At 40.9% G+C, this 22,805-nt stretch overlaps 1 protein-coding gene across 3 annotated transcripts in view; it reads right to left on the reverse strand.

Moving 5' to 3' along the window:
* The window catches only part of pde4d (phosphodiesterase 4D, cAMP-specific), a 160,228-nt gene that overhangs the window by 70,109 nt on the left and 67,314 nt on the right, over window positions 1-22,805 (reverse strand). The window contains exon 1 of one of the 3 annotated variants that reach the window (XM_046387675.1): window positions 15,943-16,356. The exons of the other annotated variants lie outside the window; for them this stretch is intronic. Within the exon in view, the coding sequence (XP_046243631.1) occupies window positions 15,943-16,205 (263 nt within the window). The 5' untranslated portion in view covers window positions 16,206-16,356. Of the gene's footprint in view, window positions 1-15,942; window positions 16,357-22,805 lie in introns of those variants that run through there. 3 annotated transcript variants of the gene reach the window in all.

A 22,805-nucleotide genomic window follows, 5' to 3' on the forward strand; every position in this document is an offset into this window, starting at 1 on the left:
TCTGATTAGGTTAGCAGGTGTTACTGTAAAATATCAGCCATGAGATGAGAAAATCGGGATGCGACAGAACTTTTTCACCTCTGACAATACATGGCTCAAAGTAAAATGTTTTTTTGCTGCACCACACGTAAACACACTGGTCAGCAACTTATGAAAATGGTCTATGCAGCTCAACTTGCTGAGGCCTGTGAAAATCATCCATTTGATTTATGGCAAATCCTCCATCACTTGCTCCCTCAGCCCCTATAATTTGATAAATGGGCATGCTTATCTTGTTTGTCTCTGCTTGAGGAGCGGCAGTTTATGGCACTTTACATAATAAAAGTATTTCTGAAATCATGTTTACTGTGAGACTCAGGAAGAGGACATATCATTGCTTCATTCTGCTCTGACAGCCCTCTAAGATCACCAATGCCATCATACAGAAGCAGATTAAAAAAAAAGGCCTTCAAAGAAAGATAAGAAATCCTTTATATCAATTGTCTGACCCATCCCAATCACAGAGCAACCTGGGAAATGGAGACATGGGGGAAAATTAAATGCTGCTGTATTCTGTGAGTATTTTGTTCAGTGTATCACATCGTGGTACTCATAGTCCATTCATCCGTCCATTCAGCTTGACTCATTATCTGTATACAGGTCGCAATGGCGGCAAGGTAAGCAGGGCATCCCAGACATCTTTCTCTCCAGCCACATCCACCAGCTCATTCTGAGAGATCCAAAGGCCTGACGGGATTTGTAATTCTGTCACGTGGTTCCTCTCCCAGTTGGATGTGCCCCAAAAACTTCTGTAGGAAAGTGACCAGGACACATGCTAAAGATGCCTAAAGCACTGGCTCTTTTCAAAGCAAAGGTGCAGCAGTTTTATTCTAAGCTCAAATCAAGAGACTTGAGCTCTTTGTAGCAGAGCAGTCAAATCCTTTATAGGTAGTTTCATATCATGAGGGTTAGTCAGCACAAATTAGTAGTAGCAGTAATATACCTCTTTCATTAAGATGACAGAAGCTATTTCTGCTTCTTTTAAGAGTTCAGATCAGTTTCGTCCAAAAGACTGTGCTTCAATATACGTCACACTCTTCTCTGACAGTAGAAAATGAACATCAGCAGTCTTAAATTGGGTACACTGTTGAACATGGCTCCTTGGTTGGCTCCTCTCCAAAAACACAGATTACCATTCCTCTGGATGCAAGTCTCATGCTTCATCCGGCGGAAACAAGTTAAATCTAAACAAAGAAGTCAATGCAGAATCAAGCCACTGACGCAAGAGACACAGATCCCACTTTCATTTCTTTCCTGCTCTGCTTTTTTTTCCTCCACTCTGGCTTTCGAGATAAGCTTTCTGTCGAATACCAATTTTAAAAGAAGATTAAGCAGTTCTGGCTCTCAAATCAATTTTACCCCCCGCTGCAACACGAAGACAAGTGCATACACGTAGACACCAGCTCACGATGCCTGCACGCAAAGGCATCAACACACATCTCGTACCACAGGCAAGACATGGCGCTGCAGCACCTTAATCAAACACACACACCAGAAGTAATTAAGAGAAGCTGTCGTATGATAGCCATTATTTCCTTAGTCAAATATCAAGGTAGATTAGATTCTAAAATTAGCAGCTTATTTTCAGTTTGTTATCAATATTACAAAACAGCAAGGTTGGAATCTAACACAGCAGCCATCTGCTCCTCAGTGCTCAACTAGCCAGTCAGCTGGGGCAAGATATCAGGAAATCCTCCAATCTATGTACACATAAGTACACAGTACTAGAACTGCACGTAACAAACACACATTTGACTTGCTTCAAGTCAGGGTTGCAACATATTAAAGTTAACAGCCAGTTATCAGGAAATCCTACCAACAAGTCCGAAAGCAATCACACCTTGAGAAAACAGCTGTATGCACTGAAACTGAGGTGTAAGCAAACTAAATTAAATGTGCTACATAAATAAACTTGTTTGCTTGCTTAGATACTGTTCATACAATCGGATCTCATGCCAAGAAGAGTGAAGGCACACAGAAATGTCATGTCTCCACAAGTGATGAAGAAGAAAAAAAGGCAAAGAGAGTTTGAACACAAAGCGTCCTCGAAAACACAGCACTCATGTAAGGCTGCTCGAGTTCATATTAAGGTTAGCTGCCTGTTGTCACGGAAACCAATGAGTATGTTTTAATGAGGCTAGTGGATGGAAGCACCTTTTTTTTGGGGAAATCATTGGGCAATCCAACTGTCCAAGGTCCTATGATGGCTTCTGAAAATGAACAGCTCTGTTTACTGCAAGGCCCGCCGCATCCTGATGTGTACGTAGGTGTGCACGTGACGGATCAGAAGCATACAATTTACCCAATGTGGATATAAAATGTCATAAACACTTTGAACGCAGGCTGCTAGAAGTGCAGGAGATTTTCTGCCAGACCAGGTCACTCACAGTTCATGATGTGTGAATCACTCTTCCTCACCTCTCTGTGAAATACTTCGAAGTCTATGTTTTGGATATGCAGCATTTTCTTAACAACGCAGGATTGTCACATGAATTAACTGTGACAGTATTTACATAACAATGTCACTGGAAAGACTAGTGAAATTATTATTATCATCCTTTTGACAGCTTCGGCAAGTCTTAATGATAATTCATTTTGTAGGCCGACACATGAGTATGATTCTGAAAACTATTTCAGTTCATCTGTATGCATCATCCTCAGCAGCAGCAGTTGCATGAGGATGACTTAGCTATACAGTAACATCAGTAACAACATTTTTTGTGGTGGCTGATGTCAGGTGGCTAGAAAACAGCATGAGAGAGATAAGACATTACCACTATGAAAAAAAGAGAATGAATAAATAAATAAATACCATAAATAAAACACACTATTTTAGAGACAACTGTAAATTTCAAAATAACTTTCCATGACTGATGCTTCAATCTATCATTACTTAAATGTTTGAGGCAAATGTTTTGGCTTCATGGAGCAGTTTAATCTTAATTCTGCAACTGGACCATTTTAAAGGAAGGGTTCGGAAATGGAATGGCTTAGCTTTGCTTTGCTTTCTTGTACATAGTTAGACAGGAAGGTGAATGCCACTCTCACCTGTACAAATACTAAATATGAAGCTACAGTCAGCAGTCTGTTAGCTTAGCAAAAATCATAAATAAGAGGGAATCACCTGGCTTGGCTCTGTCAAAAGGTGACACAATCAACCTAATTACCCGCAATGACAGTGGTGTGTGTTTTTGTGTTTTTAATAAAAAGTACTCACTCAACACACCGTAATAATTTGGCTTCACTCATTGTTAGCTAGCTGGAGACAGATGCATGAGTCATGTAGAACAAAGCAGATAATGTGACAGAAAACAAATGTTAAAGTTTACCTTTTAAAAGACAGACTCACAGCAGGTTAAACTCTTTGGTGCCCAGCAGCTGCAGGATATTGTGTTTAAATTACTGTTTGCTTGGAACAGCAAACACCGCTGGCTAAAGTGACAGTTTATTCAAACATTAAATACAGCAGAGCAGTGCAAAAACAGCATTTTCATGAGAGCAGGATGATCACATCTTAACCTCTTGAGTGCAGAGTTTAATTAAAGAGACCAACACAAATGCTTAGCTGGTGCTCATCTTAACAATGTTTTTTTTTTATTATGTTTCTCTCGAGGTCTGCAAGATAAGTCTTTGAAAATGAGCAAAACAAAACTGTTAGTGTTACTGAAACATGCAGGGCTACTAACACGGAGGACGAATCCATGTAGCGAAGAAGGGGACGACACCACCACCAGAGCTTTTCAAATCCCAGACTGTCCTATGAGGTGGACATTTTGAATGGTTTCCTGTTCCACTAATGCAGCTGCAGCTTGTACTGCCGAATCCAATTAATCTACAGCATGCAGATTCAGCCAATGGCACTTTTTGTTGAGAATTTATTTTATCCTTTCCTGACCCTGCAAAGTAATGAGAAAATAGGAAAATACAGGCAGTGCAGTGTCTCTGAGGTGCAGACACCACCACACACTTCTCGAGGGTTAGCTCTGGTTGAAAGAAATTAGTCCTTTTTTTGTTTTTTTGTTTTTTGTTGTTTTTTTAGGAAATTGCTGCATATTATACCTTTAAAGCTCTGAGTCAGAAAAAAACCCTTATCCACATTATGGGAGAGCAACAACTCTCACTGGCCATGTCAACAACAGCAATCTGTAATTCTCTTGTCATTCAAAGTGGTTGTTGCTCCACCATTTTCCACGTACAAAATCCACAACAATAATGAAACCCTTTCGAAATCCCACAGGACAAACTGACATGAAGCCATAAATAAGACTACATTTCTTATTTTCGTCCAGCAACAACAGCATAAAGCTGTAAAATGTCTCACACACAAGCATGAGACATTTTATATATATGTTCTTAAATAAAGCACATAAATGAAGCAAACGTGTCTGACACTAAAGCAAAAAGTGTATTTTGGAGTGTGTGCATACATGTGCATGTGGGTTTGTATGTGTTGTGGGGAAAGTGTGATGTAACTGTTATCTGTGAGTTTCCTGTTTCCCTGTTTACACTTTGTGTGGGCACTGCTGCAGTGCATTCTTTCAAGCTACTGAGCCTTTTGGGCATTTTTCTGTTTGCTGAAAAACAGTGAGACGTGTCAAAAAGCAAAACACCTGAGGACAACTTTGCTGATGTCAGTTAAATTAAAGCAATCAAACCAATTTTAATGGGTGCTTTCAGTCAGGATGACAGTTTGTATCCAGGATAAAAATAAGCTTTGCAGAGGATAGATATTTTGGGAAAATACTTAGCCTTTGTTTTCTCTCTCCTGTGGTATCACAATTGCTCTGGCCAAGAGCGTCCATTTACAGCCACAAGAGGAGGTCTGAGGCAGTGAACTTTTTTAAGTACCTGCACTAATCCTTCCACTCCAGGTCAATATCCAGACACTCCCTGAAAGCTAGCGAAAGGACTTTAGACACATAGGTGGTACTGAAACACACTCACAAATCTGCTTCTATCTTAGAGGTATTGCGAGAACCACTGGGAAGAAAATAAAACAACATGTATTATGCAGAGAACTGCAGTTCATTAAGAAAAATGTTTCTCAGCAGAGCACTCAGGATTTTATACAGACTATTACAACATGATTAGTCCAACTAACACACTGGAATCAATGCTAGATTCATTTTTTCAATGTGTTGTTATAGCATGTGAGAACAGAAACACCTATTGTAGCCTTCCTCCGGGGCATGGTAAGAAAACACAGTTCCATTAATAATTTAGTATAATGACAGAAAATCATTCATTAAATATCCAACTCCTCCAAACCATCTGCTGGCTGAGAGATAAACCTGTCACTCAAGTATCTGGCATAATGCTGTGATGAATTCATTGAAAATGTAATGAAAATTTTAAAACAGTTACATTGCAGTTCTAATGCAAGGTGCAAGGTTGCCTAGGCCTGTCCCATTATTATGCATGTTTTGTTTTATAATGTGACTTCAAACATCAGTTATGGTATTGCAAATATTTTGTCTGATAGCAGGGTCTTTCCATGGACTGCAATATAGTGTGAGCATGCAGCTGTACTAAAGAAGTCTGGAATGGGGTGGGATATAAGTTGTAGCATGAACAACAATGTGACACAAAACATTAGCTGAACATGAGCAACCAGAACAGACTTCCGAGTACGTAACGGCATATGCATATTATTGCACATGTGGGGATTTTTTTTACACACATACACTTTCTCCCCCTGTCTCGCTCACCATCTGCCTCCTGAGAAACATGAAAAATGAGGTGCAGACCAATTGCCTCATATTCAAAGCATGCTGTCCATTTTACGTCTTTTAACACTGCATGCAGAAGCACTGAATCAATGCAATCGGAGGAGACAGACAGACATCAGAAGACTGGTAATCAGGATAGGTACTTACACAAACAAGAGCGCACACACACACACACACACACTTGTACAGAGACATGCACACACTCATGAATGCGCAGATGTATTTGCACAGTCTATATTTGCACAAAAACATACGCACACAAATGCGGGCGCATAAAAGATGAAAACACACCCTCATAAAGAGCAGGATATTGGAAGCAGCTGTGAAAAATGATCAAGGGATGACATCAATAACAGGACAGCTCTCACAACACAGGAGGCAGCTGCATCTTAATTGGACATGCAACTCATTAGAACTAGAGGTGGACACTCTCTGTGTACTCTTTCTGTGTACTGAGGCCCCCCCATTCAGCAAGAGAAATGTAAGGCGGATGGGTGAAGCCGTGTGGGTCGCATAAACAGAATGGAAACAAACGAACTGCAGCCAAGCTGAAAATGTAGAGGAGAATGCACATTGGATTTCCTTCGTCATTCAGTGGTCCCCTGTTGCAGACTGACCGGTGAACCACTCGGCATCTCCTCAAATGGAGGAACAAGTTTCCTTTTTACATTCTGTAACAATAATAATAATAAAAAAATGCAGTGCTCCCCACCCAGCTCACCGCCAGGAATCCTTTGTACTACTTCTGTCTCTTTCTGTCCTCTTCGCAATTTGCTGTACGGATGACAGGATGCAGCTTGCCATGTCCTTACATGTAGCTTTCAACAACTACAAACTACAGTGAAGTGAACTCAAAGTGATAATACCAGGCCAGGGGTCTTGTTAGATGGTGGAAGATGACCCCTCCTCAGAGCAGCCATGAACTGTACAATACCCTTGTCTTCTATATTATCCAAAGACTTGAAAAGCTGATTTAAGATGCAGGGAGACTGGGTATTGTGAGCAGTAGCCAGAGGAAAATAAAGAGTGAAAGAGCAGCGTAGAGAAAAATGTGAAGATTCTCACGATTTTCTGGAAAACAGCTCACTTTCTTTTTCTTTTTTCTCCCCCACTAAGAAAAGAAGACAATGTTTTTAAGGGTATCAATTCATATCCAGAAATCTACTGTACATCCTTAACCAGATATCTCTCAAACACGAGTCTCATTTTTATCTGTGTCTTTTTGGCTCTGCAGCCATGATGACTAGCAACAAAAAAACTTGAAAGAGAGGCAGACATCACATTTCATTCTGAGTGAATTCACATGCAGCTAATAACATACCTTAAACTAAAGTTGTCTAAGTACGGAAATAAAAAGCAGGCATTATGACGTGAGAGGGTTACTCTTTAATGAGCTGAGCCTGCAAACTATCATCGGACATGACCAATGGATTTACCACAGCCGTGCATCATTAATGGATCTCACCTCAGGCTAATAAGGCTCTCACAGAGAAAATGATAATGAAAGCTTTAGGCCACATCCAACCATCATTTGAGACTTTCTATGATTAGGAGAATCTTCATCATGATGAGAATGAAGCTGTGGGGAAGGAAAAATAGCCAGCATCTCTCAAGCTCTATATCAGATATGCACAAAAGGGTACATGGCCATCTGCGGTCCATTATAAAGGTACTCATAGCAGTCATATTCTGAATTCTCTTCATCGTAAGGATGTTCTACTGAGGCTCTGGTGCAGCTGCATTTCTCACTGCAGACCCATAATCAGTAACTGAGTTCTCCCTTAGCAATCAAGCCAAAGTTACGATAGTGAAATCAGCAGAAATAAAACACAGCTGACGATAATGAGGGCATGAGCAAGAGAATCAAAGACAAGAGCGTCAAGGAAAAATGCCAGAAAGAAGCATGGAGTAAGGAGGCAAAACGGGAACAGTTCACTAATTAGACAGAGCTCTGAAACCTGTGAAGGTATAAGATGGACTGACTTTTTCTTGATGACATCATATTCCCTTTGTCCTGACCAAATAATATAAAAAAAATAATAATAAAACTCTATGCTCTAAAAACTATCCCACAGTTCTCTTGTTTTTCCTTTCATATCCACTGTCTATATGCATATTCACTGGGAGAAAGTTTACATAAAGGCTTACCAACATTCATTCAGTTTTTGTCCATTACTTTTATTTCTGCGGTGCAGCAAAAAAACCAAAGTCAGTAAATAAATATATAAATCAGGAAATCAGTGTTAATTACACAATCAGAATGAAAACAAAAACACATGAATGGCTGACATGTTCGATCAAGCACTGACAGAATCGTTCAGTGATTTTTGTTTTTTTTGAGGCATCAGAACCATATCAACATATCAAAAGACCTTTGATTCAGCCCTGCAGCTGTGGCCTCTTCAGCTCCGATTCATTCTGGTCATCATTTAATTAAATCTGGTAGTGCAGTAACCACTGCGAACATACTTTCATGTGTCCACGTGCAACGTTCAGGTCACTCGAGACCTAAACCGAGCTGAGCTGAATGTCACAAGGATCAACCTGCTTCAGGAAAAATGACAATCCCATTTAGTCTGGGTGGTATCATAACTTCTAACAGGTAAAATGATAAAATAAAAAAAATAAATAAATAAAAACATGCTCCAGCAGAACTGGAGGCGGTGTTAGTGTCCCCAACTGGTTTTCGAAAAGGTTACAGAATTTGACATGTAATGGATGTGAGCCTAACCACTTCTGGCACTGCACTGGGCTTGATGATCACGATGTGAAGAAAATGAAGAGCGGAGGAAGGAGACCGAGCTGAAAAACCATACAGATTCACAGGAGGCTGGACAGACAGAAATTTTGGAAACGTTCACTTTATAACACATTTCCAAATCACAGAGAGCGAGAAGTGGTTTGTGACTATTTCCTTTGCTGTCTGACAACACATTCGGCATTCACAATGAATACATTATGTGTCCATATACACAAATGAAATCAGGTCATTTAGGTAGTTCGTGTGTCAGCAGATCTTAATGATATGCTCCTTGACTATATCAGTAATATGTAAACTACGTGCAACTAGTTACACACCCTGGATTCAACAGCCAGTACATGCAGAATAAAGAATTCCGGATTAATCATACCTCAGAATATTGATTTCTACTTTAATAATAAGCTGTTCTGCATACTGTACTTTTAAAGTCAAGGTCTAAATCTGGTTGGTTTATCACATTATCCCAGTGTCACCAACATGCTAGTGTTACCTCAGTAATTGTTGTTGTATTAATATGGAAACCACAGGCTTATTTTAATACCTCAGAAAATTGTGTTTTTATTTTGTTTTGATTCTTTTACATCTAATGTTCAACGACTGCTACAAAACTGCAGGACATGCTAACAAATGGGACTTTATTCCATTTTGACCTTTCAAAATTTCAAAAGGAGAGACTTTCTTTCCAAATCTGCTTCTTTACAATAAAAGGGTTTATATAAAAAGGTGGTAAAAGGTTTCTTTGAAGTAAGTGGTTCAACTGTAGGTAGATGTCTGTTTCTTTCTGCAGAAGACTTCCTGCATGAGGGAACTTTTTTACATTTTTTCTGATAATGTATGGCCATTCTGCAGTCAATCGAAGTCAATGACGACACACAATAACAACGTTATAATGTACAACACATTCATTTTTAGAGGGGAAGCGTAGCACTAATGTATCATTTCCAGGTTAATCCAGTTCTGTTGTATTGCTCCATATTAAATGGAACGATTAGATGACAGCAGCATTTCTGGGGGCCTTCTTAATTTATATTAATCTTCAGTGATATATTACAGTTGGTGGGATCTGAAGTGCACCTTCAGCATATAAAAACATTTAAAAAATCTCTTCCTCTATCCTTCTCCACCTCACTCATCCTTCTCTCTTTCACAGTCTCTTCCAGTCACACTCTTATATAATCTTGGTTTTCTTATTCATGTTGGCCAGTAGCTCAGAATACTAAGTCAAAGCTGAGTCATATAACCAGGGTCCTGTCTAATCTCTATTAGTGAGAGAGCTACACCAAGACAGAGCGTGTATGTCTCCATCAGTGTACGTTTGTGTGCATGTATGCAAAACCATGCGTGTGTGATCTCATTGATTGGTTCAAATCTGGCCGTCTCTGCAAATGAAAAGCCTGTACTGTGGTGATGTGTCAGCAGCAGTAGCAGCAGCAGCACCGCTCAAATGCTAATATGTATGCAAATCACAAGCAGTCTATTCTCCTGGGTGGAGGGCAGTGTTTGGGCTGATAAAACCAGGAGAATCCTGCTTGCTACACAGCAGGATGGTAGCAGCAATCCAAAGCCACTCAGGGGAATGGAAGGTAATTGCTTAAGCAAAGCTACACCTTGAAAACAAAAAATGTTAAGAAGGGAAGGACCATGGACTCAGAGGCTGGCAATACAACAGAACAAGAGGCAAAATGCTGTTGACTATTAACAGATATATCAGCTAAAGACACAACCATTGGTAGTCCTGTTTCAACTGGAATAACTTCTCAGCAATGTCTGAAAACTCACTTAGGAGGCAGTAAGAGGGCTTCAGTTGTAAGGAGTAAAAATCCCTTCCACATCATGGTTCTGATGAACAGAAACACATTTCAAACAGCCAGTGCTGAATTTAACCATCTGAACCCCCTCATATTTAATTTGTATTTACCAAGAAAGATGACAGACAAGTACAGCTTGTATCTGAGCCACTGGGGCATTTGGGATTGCAAAGCTTTGCTGAAGGGCATTTTGTTGCAGAACTGTGTTACTTATTAATTTACTCTAAAGACATCTGCACTACTCTTGCAAGTGAATCATTTTTAATTAGCAATTTTTCCCTTAGCACTAAAATATCACCCCAGCACCTCTAAAGCTGGCTGAACAACACCTTTAATCTTGTTTGTTTAATGCATACAAAAAGCCAAAGCGTAAAAATAAAAAAAATATGGTTTTATGAGGGGTTATGTACTATATCTTGGCCAGGTGCAGTGACCTTCTCTTATCAAAGTCAAACTAAATCTCTAAAATAACGTTTTGTCGGTCATATGACTTGTAAATAATTGAGAGTCCTTGACCAACAATTACTGCAGGAACTCAAACGGCTGCCTCAAGGAAAGACGTGGCAAAAAGGAAGGAAGAAGTAGGAGATACATGCAGAGAGAGATGATATAACTGAGTGAGATGCAGAGAGAGTCGTGCGCTACCTAGATTAGCACCACTGTGTTTCGCTTGAGGTCCTTTACTCCCACACGTTCTGTCTCTTCAGCTCTTCCCATCCATCCCACCCATCCTGCATTCATCCCACACATCTATCATCAGTCATTTATCCAGCTATCCATCAATCCATCATCTGTCCACATCTGTCAGACCCTCCAGCCATACTGAAACCCCTGAGTCGTACTACCCAGTCAGAGGGGAAGCACTGGCATCAGCACCACCAGTCATAGCCACCTGTTCTCCCCTCACTGAAATCTCGCTCTCCTGTTACATAAAGAGACACTTGCACTGTTGCAATGCAGCATCAGACGCTGTTGTGCAACAGCATTAAAAATACCTCAGGGTCAGTGAGAAGGAAAGTTGAAAACAGGATATCAACAGAGTTATTCAGATGGAGAGAACAGGAAGGCTGAGTCGTGAGCATCGGCCCGTCTCTCGCTTGTAGGTGAGAGTGCGCCATTCTGCCCTTGGTTTTTTATTTTTTTATACGTGTTGTGCCTTTGTTCTGTCACAAAGATAAAAATCAATTGCTTACAACATTACATACATACAACAGGGGCGTTTCTTCAACAATAATTGTGTGAAGGAGACATGGCCCGTGAAAGCAATTAACCTCCTGTCATACTGTAAACATGTGAACCAAACACGTAAGCATGTTGTAGAAGGTGCTGTCAGTTGGCAATGAATGTGTCAGTATTTCTAAAAGACAGCTGGTCTACAAAAGTCAACATTTAATATGACGGAATTATTAGCAGCGGCATATCTGCAATAACTGCAGTGCTTATGCGCCTTTGCTATTATTAAAAACAACTCAAATCCTGAACATATCCCATCATAGCAAGGCACAATGTAATACTAAGTCTTAAGTCTGCTGTCAACATACCCAGTTTTGCAGATACACTCTTTAATTCCACACCAAAAGCCAGACTAATGCTTCTGCTGCTGTTTGCGGTAGCTTAGGCTGTAATAATACTGGCAACAATTGACTAAGAAGTAGCACACTCTACTCAAAATCTCCTTAGCCAAATTAAGCCCAGCTCAAGTATTTACAGTTTTCAAAATTCCATTATACCACCATCACATTTTGTCAACAATTTGAGAAGGTAATAATTTTGTAGTAAAATGAAACAAAACCCTTTGCACTGAACTGAAATCATTATTACATTCCAATTAAATCTCAAAAAAGTACCTTCTTTATGTCTCCACAAATAATTACAGCTGATGAACTCATCGCAGCAGAGAAGCCAATCAGCAGTGCAAGCATTCTCAAAGTGACTATAAAACAATTTGTGTATGGTTTTCACGGCGTAAGAGCAGCGAAGCAGTACATCAGGCCAATCGGTCGATGGAGAAGGATTGTCTTGTTAATGAAGTGTGGAGTGGAGCCACTGAGGGCTGTGTATGTCACCAGATTTACAGCGCAGTGGCCCTGTGATTCCCTGCAGCTGTAAAACAATGAGGAGGTGATTGGAGTAAATTGCACTGCAGTTGTCAACCTCCCGACTGCTTACAGCCATTTGATGGTGTCTCTCTCTCCCTCCTGTGCCCTCGCTCACACGTGTACACACAAACACAGCAATTTTTCTCCTAACCTCCCACACTCTCTTTATCTGTGTCTGATATTCTGTCTGCCACTTTTTTCGAACGTCGAGACACAACACAGGTACATGAGTAACACAGTGATTAAGTGGCCAGCGGTCTTATCGCAGTCTTTTCCTGCTCTTGCTCTCCTCTCACCCCAACAGTCGCAATGGAAAGACCACCATCTGACAAAATGCACATTTTATGTTCAGATTTCACCCAGAAGCAAACACATTCCTTCTGTCTGTCTCAAGTCTCAAGACTGAAAAGAATGAGTGAGCAGATACCAGATAAGTGTTTTATTCAAATTTTGTAGTCAAGGACAGGAATGAGTGTTAGTGAAGAGATTTCAAAAAACTTCAGACAGACATTTTCAAAAGATCGATTTAAAATTTGATTTTCTTCTAGCTTCAGATTTTTAATCAAGACATATACTGAAAAGACAACAATGAAAACAAGTATTGGCTGTGAAGTCACAACCTACTTTGGCCATAAAAACTAACTAATACTAACAGAAAATATAATCATCTGAAAAAAAAAGATAATGTATTATTACAGATTAAGCAACTCAACAAGCAGTTACAAGTAGCGCCATGTTTGCCAGCTGCAATGACAAAGTACTGCTTACATATTAATGCATCCATAGTCACAACCTTTCTGCATAATTAGTAATTTTATTTTCGGTACTTCGAGTATATTCTAGTTCTAGTACTTCTGACTTGCAACAATATTAGTGCACTGATGGTATGGCTATTTCTTCTTAAGTAAATGATCTGAGTACAGCTGAAGTGCAGCTGGTCTTGTTTATTCAGTAACAATTTTGCAACAGTATTTTTGATGTCTTGAGATTAGCTCTGTGTCAGGATGTCAGGATGCAGTTCCAGTGTGGCTATTTTATGTATTTTTAACATTGATTGGGCTACAGTAGCATTAACTGGCCTGGGGTGATAATGTCCATCAGCATTTCGCTACACAAACAAAATGCAGCAGAATAAATTCACCGCTAATTTGGAAGAGGGATCGTTTTATGATAATAGCTTAAATAACGCCAGCATTTCTATTTTCAGTGCAAACTTCCTTACATATCTACCATAAACAGCTAGTATTGCCAGACTGTCCCTCCATTTTGGCAGCCCTTTATACAACAAGGGTCTGCAGAAATGTATGAAGGGATGGATAATTCAGACACACTCGGTAGGTTCTTAGAAATCCTTGAGACATCTGGATATATCAGTGTCTTACTGAAAACACTTTGACAATAGATCTTACACAGGGAGCGGGTGTGATTCTTGATTCAACAACAATCTAAATGGCTAGTTGGAGAAACAATTCAAAATTCCATCCATCCATTTTCTATCCCGCTTTTCCGTCATGAGGAGGGGGTTGGCTGAAACCTATCCCAGCTGACTACGTGCAAGAGGCGGGGTACACCTTCGACTGGTCAAGATTGTAGGGCTGACACACACAGACAGACAACCATGCACATACTCACACCTAGGGGCAATGCAGAGTAGCCAATTAACCTAATGTGGATGTTTTTGAGATTGTGGAAGGAAGCCGGAGAAAACCCACGCAGGGACAGGGGGAATATCCAAACTCCACACAGAAGGGCCCAGACTGGGATTTGAACGTGAAACCCTCTAGCTGTGGGGCGACAGTGCTAACCACTGCACCACCGTGTCACCGACAATTCCAAATTGATTTCCAATAAAACAATCATGTTTCGCTCCACTGAACGTACTGAATGCCCCCTGAGTAGCTCTATAGAATATGCTGAGCAGCATTCCATTAAGAAAAAAGAAATAATTTTCTTATCTGTAATGAATGCATCATCATCAGCTGCAGATATTTAACATGTGGGGTTTTCTTGTAAATCAGGCTTGCTTGTCTGTCATGCTGACAACAAAGCTAAGCATCTTAAAAACCCATTCCAACAATGAAAGTATTATCCACATTATGGAACTGTGAAAAAACGCGTTCGGCTTAAAGTGGCACATGGGAGAAGGACGGTGTTGATGTGTAAAATTGCACCATCTGAATAAACAACCAAGTACAGACCACATTTGCGCACACACACACACACGCGCGCGAGCGGCTTAATTTGGCACACTGATAATTAATTCATAAAATTTAAATTATACAGACTCACAGGAAGCGGTGTGCCTCCGAAATAGAAAATACTATAGGAGCCATGAGATACTGTATATCTGCCAGAGCTATTAATGCCATCAGCAATAAGAAGCAAAGGGAAAGCAGAAAGAAGCAGGGAGGAGAGATGATAAATGGAAAAGAGAGGAGGAATGATGGATGAAAGAAAAAAGAAAAATTGGGGGATTAAAAATTGAGAAAGTCAGACACAAGAGTAAGTGATGAACAAGAAGGGAAACTGGAGGCTACAGCCTACTGCCATCAAAAATTGAGATGCAACACACCTAGAGGGAGAGGCAAAGGAGGAAACAGAGGAGGAGACCAGCAAGTAGCGGAGTTAAAAAATTCTGACATGCGAATTTATGTGTGAGAATACGAGAATTTTTCAATTACGTCATGAGCCCGATCCAGATGCCAGAAGGGAGGTCTCTAATGGAGGAGGTTGAAAAAAATGAGTGAGAAGGAGGCGAGAGGTACACGGGGGAGGGGGATCGAATGGGGAATAGATAAGAGACAGAGGGAGGGGATGAGGTGTGGGCGAGTCCAACACAGGCTGATAGACAGAAATAGAAGACTAATTAATAGTCAAAAACTGCAGGCAGGCAGGTGTGGAGAGAAAACCACAGCAGGAGGGAAGAAATATAGTGATGGATGGCTCTACGTATCTAACAAGACAGGCAGCTTTGGGGTATACCTCATCATCTCCACATATTGCACTACTGTATATCACAAAGAAGTAAAAGCGGAGACAGCAAGCAAAGTGGGAGGGCAGAGGAAGATGTTGGGGGGGGGTGAGAAGAGTCAGAAGGGATAACAGATACCCACAGCAGGGCAGAGAAATTGAAACAGAGATTAAAGTGGACAGAGATGAAGAGCGAGAGGGAAACTCATTATCAGAGGTGAGAAGGTTTCCTAGGAGATTTGACGTAAATAACCTACAAGGTACATTTGCTGCCATTTCTCTCTGAGATGAAAGCATTCAAGTTGAACTGCAAACAAAGTTTAATTACTCAAATAACTTATCTCACGCAGCACCCTCCTCGCACACAGAATTCAACACAGTCCCGACCTTGAAAGTTTGCCATGGGTGTGGCTTCCACCACACACTCTCTGACAAAAGACACATATATGCACTTTACACGCCTGTGCATCTCCCCTTAAACCAAGACACAACCGTGGCAACAGCTATGAATCTTCTTGTCCCTGTCCAAGTCTTACCATGTGTGTGCGACAGTGAAGCGCCTCTGTTTGTGGATGTTGTTGTTGAGCAGCATGCGGCGAAGCAGTCGTGGCGAATTGCGGGGAGAGAGGCGGGGGGAGATGGACGAGGGAGACCGCCGGTGTCCTCTTGGCCTCTCCGGCTGCAGCAGGTTCTCCCGCAAGATCTTCACCAGGTCTTCGTTCAGGCCGGAGTGTTTGGGCATGGGGGGCACTGCCAGGGTGTCCTGGTGGGTCACCCCCATGCCTCCCTGCTGGGCCATGCCTACCCCCGGCTTCACCACTAACACCACCAGCACCAGCCAAATGAATGAACAGTAAATGCAGCAAAAATATATATAAGGTATATCAGAGACAAAGCAACATGCACACTAAATGTATGCTTCTTCTTCGTCAGAGTGTGAGGATTTCCTCAAGAAAAAAAAAAAAAAAAATCCATCCAAAATCCTCAGGATGATAAATTGAAAAGCTGTGCTGGTAATTCCTCACACCAACAGCTCCCTCTGTACAAAAGCAGGAGATATAAAAGAGAAGAAAAATCCCTGTTCTCTTTCTCCCTTTCCGTCTTTTAAGGAGCCAGCAGATGAAGAGAAGCACTGAGGGCTGCTGCCTTTGTCTGCTCTGCAACACTGGATGTCTGCTGTAAAAGTGCAAGGGAGAAGATGAGGGGACGATGGAACGAGAGAGGGAGGGCGGGATGAAAAAAAAAAAAGGGAATTCCGTCTATTCCAGCCCTTTCTCCCCCAGGCCTGCAGGAGAACTCAACACATTCCGGTGAAATCGAGCCTAGCAAGAGTTTAGCGGAACTAAAATCAGTCTATTCGAGCCCAGAACAGCCAAGCTCTGTCTGGTAAACAGGGAACTCGCATTGGTTCACCAGTAAAAAGCCCCAGCCCAGTATGAATCTATCCAGCATAGCTTGTTTGAGATTTCTTCTATCCAGTCAAAGCAATTTACCCCTCCCTCCTCTCCCTACACAGAGAGCCTGACTGCTGACTGCTGACTGCAGCCAGTTTACAAGCTACTGATCCTTTGGAGCCGAGCAGAGCATGAGCATGTGCGCGAGAGTGTTTGAGAGAGGGAGCGTGTGTGTGTGTGTGTGTACACAATAAAGAAGAGAAAAACAGGCAGGCATTAGGAGACCGATATGGTAAGCCTGTAACACTGTGCAAATTGTATGCACGAATGTGCCTGAGAGTCAAGGCACATGCATCTCTCAGGGTGCATTTCTCAATGCAGCAGACAGCACTAAAAGCACCCATTAGTTATTGAGGAACAGTCAACCCAGACTCGAGAGACTTGAGAGGACATCCCTCAGAACAGCAAATTATTCTATGTGCACACCTGAATCTGCGCATGTGCATAAATTAGCATTTGGATTTTAATATTTGCACATATGTAAGGAAATCTTGAAGAGAACGATGCAGGCAATGAGATTCTGCCACTCCATTTCACTGAATTAGTTTTCTTCAAATGAGGACAGACATGCTAGTAAATATGAAAATATAGTAATATCCCACCTCCTATCCTTTTCCCTCCTCAACCTCATAATCAGTAGCTTATCTGAAATACAATGCAAACCTGCATCAAACCAGCTTTAAGTCATTCTGCCTTTAAAGACCAGACACCCTTAAAATGTGTGTCAACAGTTCACTGCACTATTATTAGATATTCAGCTTGTACAAGTACCACACAGCATACACAACACCTAAATCTTCAAGTCAACGGGGATAGCTTTAACCTGACAAGCCTAAAGCAACACAAGACTACTGATTACTGGGTCATCTCAACACAAATGCAAAAGCACACCACTAAATTATTGGTTTTGTCTTTGGCTGTTCTCTCAAACCAGTATGTAGCATAAGCTCTAGCTTAACACATAAAAAGCTGTTTCTTTATTAAGACATTCCAGACATGCAGTAACAAAAAAAGAAGAAAAAAACCCCAAATCAAAGCTTAATTACTGATCTCTCTCTGGCTTTAAACATCCACGCTAACTGCTGCACACAGGAGTGGAACGGTACAGTGACGAAATGCTATGGTTAGCACTGCAACATGCTCATAAAGAACAGGTATACATCTATGGTCACCATCTTAGCTTAGCATACTGGAGCAGAATGCTAACATCCATCCATCCATTTTCTATATCGCTTATCCGTCAGGGTCGCGGGGGAGCTGGAGCCTATCCCAGCTGACTACGGGCGAGAGGCGGGGTACACCCTGGACTGGTCGCCAGTCAATCACAGGGCCAACACACAAAGACAAACAACCACACACTCTCACACTCACACCTCGGGGCAATTTAGAGTAGCCAATTAACCTAATGTGCATGTTTTTGGTATTGTGGGAGGAAGCCGGAGTACCCGGAGAAAACCCACGCAGGCACAGGGAGAACATGCAAACTCCACATAGAAGAGCCCAGACCGGGATTCGAACCTGGAACCCTCTTGCTATGAGGCGACAGTGCTAACCACTGCACCACTGTGCCGAGAATGCTAACATTTGTTCTTGCAAACAAGATTTTCCTGGATAATTAACAACTCTGACTGGCAGGTGGCGCCAGATGAAAAATTAGACAAACACAAAATCACTCGGGTTTTACCTCCGAACAATGATTGTCTGCAAAACATTTCATGGCAATTCATCCAACATTTGACAAGATTTTAGAGCATAGTGGTGCTAGTTGGAATTTTTGGTTTACAACTTTGGCATGTAATGCAAAGCAAGCATCATGCCACTTATATTTGTAATTTGCTATATATATTATATTATATTATATTTTAAGCCAGTTAAGATATTTATCCAATATACAGTACAAACTTGACACAAATTTTAAAATGTTCAGGTGTACAGATTAAATGCACCATTTATGAATATTCCAGCTAGCACAAGATTACAACCAAGCAGTCACTCACCAATAAACTAATAACCACCTGCAGTGTTTTAGTACCTTCTAAGTAATACTGCATACCTCAACAATCACCCTAGCAATGACTTAAAATGTCCTGAAACCCGCTAGAAATATCAACCCCATCAAATGCCTCAACACAACAGCAACCGAACAGCCAGCAACACCTTAGACCCATCCTGAAGGCTGTAAAAGTATCCACTTCAAATATACTATGGGACCAATGGAATACCATACCAGTTTGAAACCTTCTTAATTGAACTCATATTCTAGACAATAACAAATTGTTGTTAATAACTGTTATGCACAAGTAATTATTTAATTAATAATTAAATAATACTTTAGAGGGAAACACACCAGTAATCAACTCTGGAGAAAAACTGTTGATTGCTGAGTCTCATTCCCAGGTCCTTAAGTAGCCTCTGACCCAAAACGTTGGGATTTGACCACCTGGGAATGAGACTCTACTCTTTCTCCATAATTACTGATGCCCCGACACATCCCAAACACTACAAAATAATAGGAAAATACAAGCATAGGGGAAAGTCTTTGCAGATACAGACACGTGAACACACTTGTAGTGAATCATAAGTGATTGATTACTTTTGTATCACATTGTTATTAGGATACAGAATTGAGTAACATAAAATTTGTGTACCCAAAGTACTTTTACCTCTAAACTGTACCCTGCTTAACTACTTCAGTATATTTGTTTACTCTTAACTTGTTATGTTCTCAGATTAAACTGCAGTTTAATGCTTCACATTTCTCTGAACAGAAACTCACCGTCCTGCTGTGTGTTTAGCTCCACTGTAAGCTATTTATTAGCTGTTAGCTCCCTCAGCCAAACACAGCCAACAGCTACACAGAAGTCCTTTTGCCAATTTCAATGGAGATTTGTCGTGCTCTCTAGGTTTAACTAGTGCGACATGTTTACGAGTTCCTGCCAGTCAGCCATTTGTAACTGAGGGGATAGATGGACCAATACTGTGAGAATTTCCCAATACTCACATTTTGTTTGTAGGTCTCACGTTGTGATTGTGACTACAGTAACAGCATGAGAAGATGCGCTCCAATGTGGTCAGGGCTAGGAAGAGTTTGTCACTTTCTAGGCAATAGTCTGTAGCCCCGATTCTGTCGGGGATAATGTGATACATGGGCAAACTGAAATAAAGCTGTCTGATGCAAGCATCTTAATGTTTATAGTGCATGCTAATTTGCAAAACACGTCCCAAGAAGTGCTTTTAATAATAAAGAAGAAAATAAAAGGATGAGAAGTTGGGAGTGGGGGCAACAAGGTACAGTAAATCAGACATTTAAAAACAGTGCATTCAATTAAAAAGACTAAAACATTCGTACATGTTTGTTGCTGAATTAATGAGGATTAATGATTGTTGTTGGTTTTAGAAATGGAAAAATCTGCAAAAAATTTCAAGTGATCAGATAGTAAGTAGCTCTTGAAACTCTTTCCCAACAACAAACCTTCTAAATAGGGAGTTTGAGTCATAGTGGCAATACCTTCAGCTTGGACGTGCGTTCAAATAAACCCATTTGGATTTGTGTGTGTCCTTGTCGCCACAATAGCAAATCCTCGTGGTTGGTTGGATTTGGAGACACTGAGCCTTCAGTGAAGCCTTCAGTGAAGCTCCATGGTGCCAACTAAAAAGAAATTGCTTCCAACACCATGCATTATGGAGGAAGCAAATGACCATCTACTCCAAACTTATCCTCTCCGGTCTTTGCGATTGTCCTCTTTTATGCTCTGGGAAATTCTATAAGAGTTATGTTTTGTAATTGTTGTACCTTTGGCCTTTCAACAGCATCAAAATGCACTGCTCAGTCATAGGCAAGCTGTAGAAGTCAGTCAGACACTTTGAGCCTGACAGCAATGGAGAGTTGCTGGCCTTCATTTGACAGCTTGCAATTAATCACCACTTTACAATAGTCAAAGGAGAAGAATGCCACTCGTTGAGCAATTATTTTATTTGCTTTTCCCTGACACGATGAACATGCATCATTACTGCCATTCTTTCCTGCTCCTTGTCCTTTCCTATCCTTTCTTTCCCCTCTTCTCCTACCTGTCTTACGGTTAGTCTCTTTTTCATTGTAAAATATTTTTTCTTAACCCCTCCCAATTGCTGCGCATGACATCTATGTGCATTTCCCCTGGTTACCAAGGGCAACGTGGATGGAGAGGGACAAGTGGATTTGTCAAGAACTAAAGGCTGGAGGAACAAAAGCAAGAAAAGGGAAGCCAATCTGCAGGGCAAAACTGTAGAATATGCAGGCACTCAAATAGATCCACAAAACACAAACATGTACAGTACAAACAAACTGGCACACAACACTGGCACGCACTGAGAACGCAAACAGAAGCTTGACGTGCACCCAGCACGGACCTGAAAAAAACATTAAACATCGAACATGGTTTTTGTGGTATTCTCAACCAAAAATGTCATATGTTATCAGTGGAATCAAAAACACTGGGAGTGAGTCAGACTTTCCCCAAATTTCTTTCACCCACAGGGGCTGGGCACAAAAGCATGACAGTGAAATGTAATCCAATAGTGTTCCAAACAATATTTAATCCTATAGTCTAATCTGACAAAAACACACCCCAAGGCCACAAAAAATGAGCACAGAGATGAATCAACATCTCGGTGAGAGTCTCAACAAAACTGATTATAGGCTTCACAAAATGCAGCTGTGTTGACGGCAGGATGGCAAGCCTTGCGCATTCTGTGGTAGCCATACATATTATAGCAAACAACAGAGCAAATACTGTATTACTGTACTGAATATTAAATACTGTAATATTCACCATACTCAGAAGGAAACGGAAAATCTGAGCATTTGGTTTTGCCTGTACTCATCTTCATACATATTTCAGCTCTGACTCACTTTTGACAAGTGTTTTATCTCAGTAATTTCCGGTTCTTCTTCTTTGTAAAAGAAAACACAGAGTGAAAAATTAAAGGGGCATGCTGTCCACTCAAACAATACATCAAATCTGCGCGTAAAGCTGAGCGAATTGACCACAGGCTCCTTGCAAAATATTGTTTAATCTTGACAGATTGGATGCCTTTCTTTTTGGCAGCACACAGCATGCCGTCATCTCACAGAACACAGTCTGGAGCCTGAGTTGTCATTGGCAAAGGGATTTCTGCTGAGTGACACTTGACTATTAAGTCCATGCACTTAATTTCACATTATGTCTGAGGATGTCGAAGATGAATGAGATGTATTAAATGTACTTGTTGCTATAGTTACCACTTCTATAAATTCAATGGTATGCAGGTAACATGTGAAAGGTGCAGGGAGAGTGCTGGAATAGTATTAAGTGTGAAAAGAGGAGCTGGCAAGCAGGTAAGAGCTTACAAGTGGCCTTGAAAGGGTAACTTCAACAAGTGTTTCACTTTACAGTTCAATGTAGTGCCATTATATGTTCAAGCCATTATAACCTCGATGCAGCTCTGCCTCCCTCATGTGGACATTTGCTAACACTGTGTGATTCAGTGGCTGATCCAGGAGACCGGGACAGTGTGGTTAGACCTCATCTGCAATATGTGCATCCTCTCTTTTTCTTCGTGTATTGTGTTTTGCTAACACTACAGCCTCGTATTCATTACTAACTTAGCATCATCAGATTAAATGAAAAAGAACATTTGGATCCAATCAATCACCCCAGTGATGAGCTGACCATAATTTTAAAAATGTGATTCAGAGAGAGCAAAAAATTGGGCTGAACTAATAAGCTTCAAATCACTCTGGTGTGCAGATTGATATTAAAAAGGTTCACAAGTGTTAATCATGCCTTCTGTGGAAGCAAAATCCCTCTGCACTTGTAAAATGGATTGATAAAGCTTATTCATGCATATGTATTACTAAATTTCGAAACATAGTAGGAGCTGTCATGCTGTTTTTTCTTTCTAAAATGACCTGCACAAATCTTTGA

Source organism: Scatophagus argus, chromosome 4, assembly GCF_020382885.2.
Source record: "Scatophagus argus isolate fScaArg1 chromosome 4, fScaArg1.pri, whole genome shotgun sequence".
In the NCBI taxonomy this organism is placed as follows: Eukaryota; Metazoa; Chordata; class Actinopteri; family Scatophagidae; genus Scatophagus; species Scatophagus argus.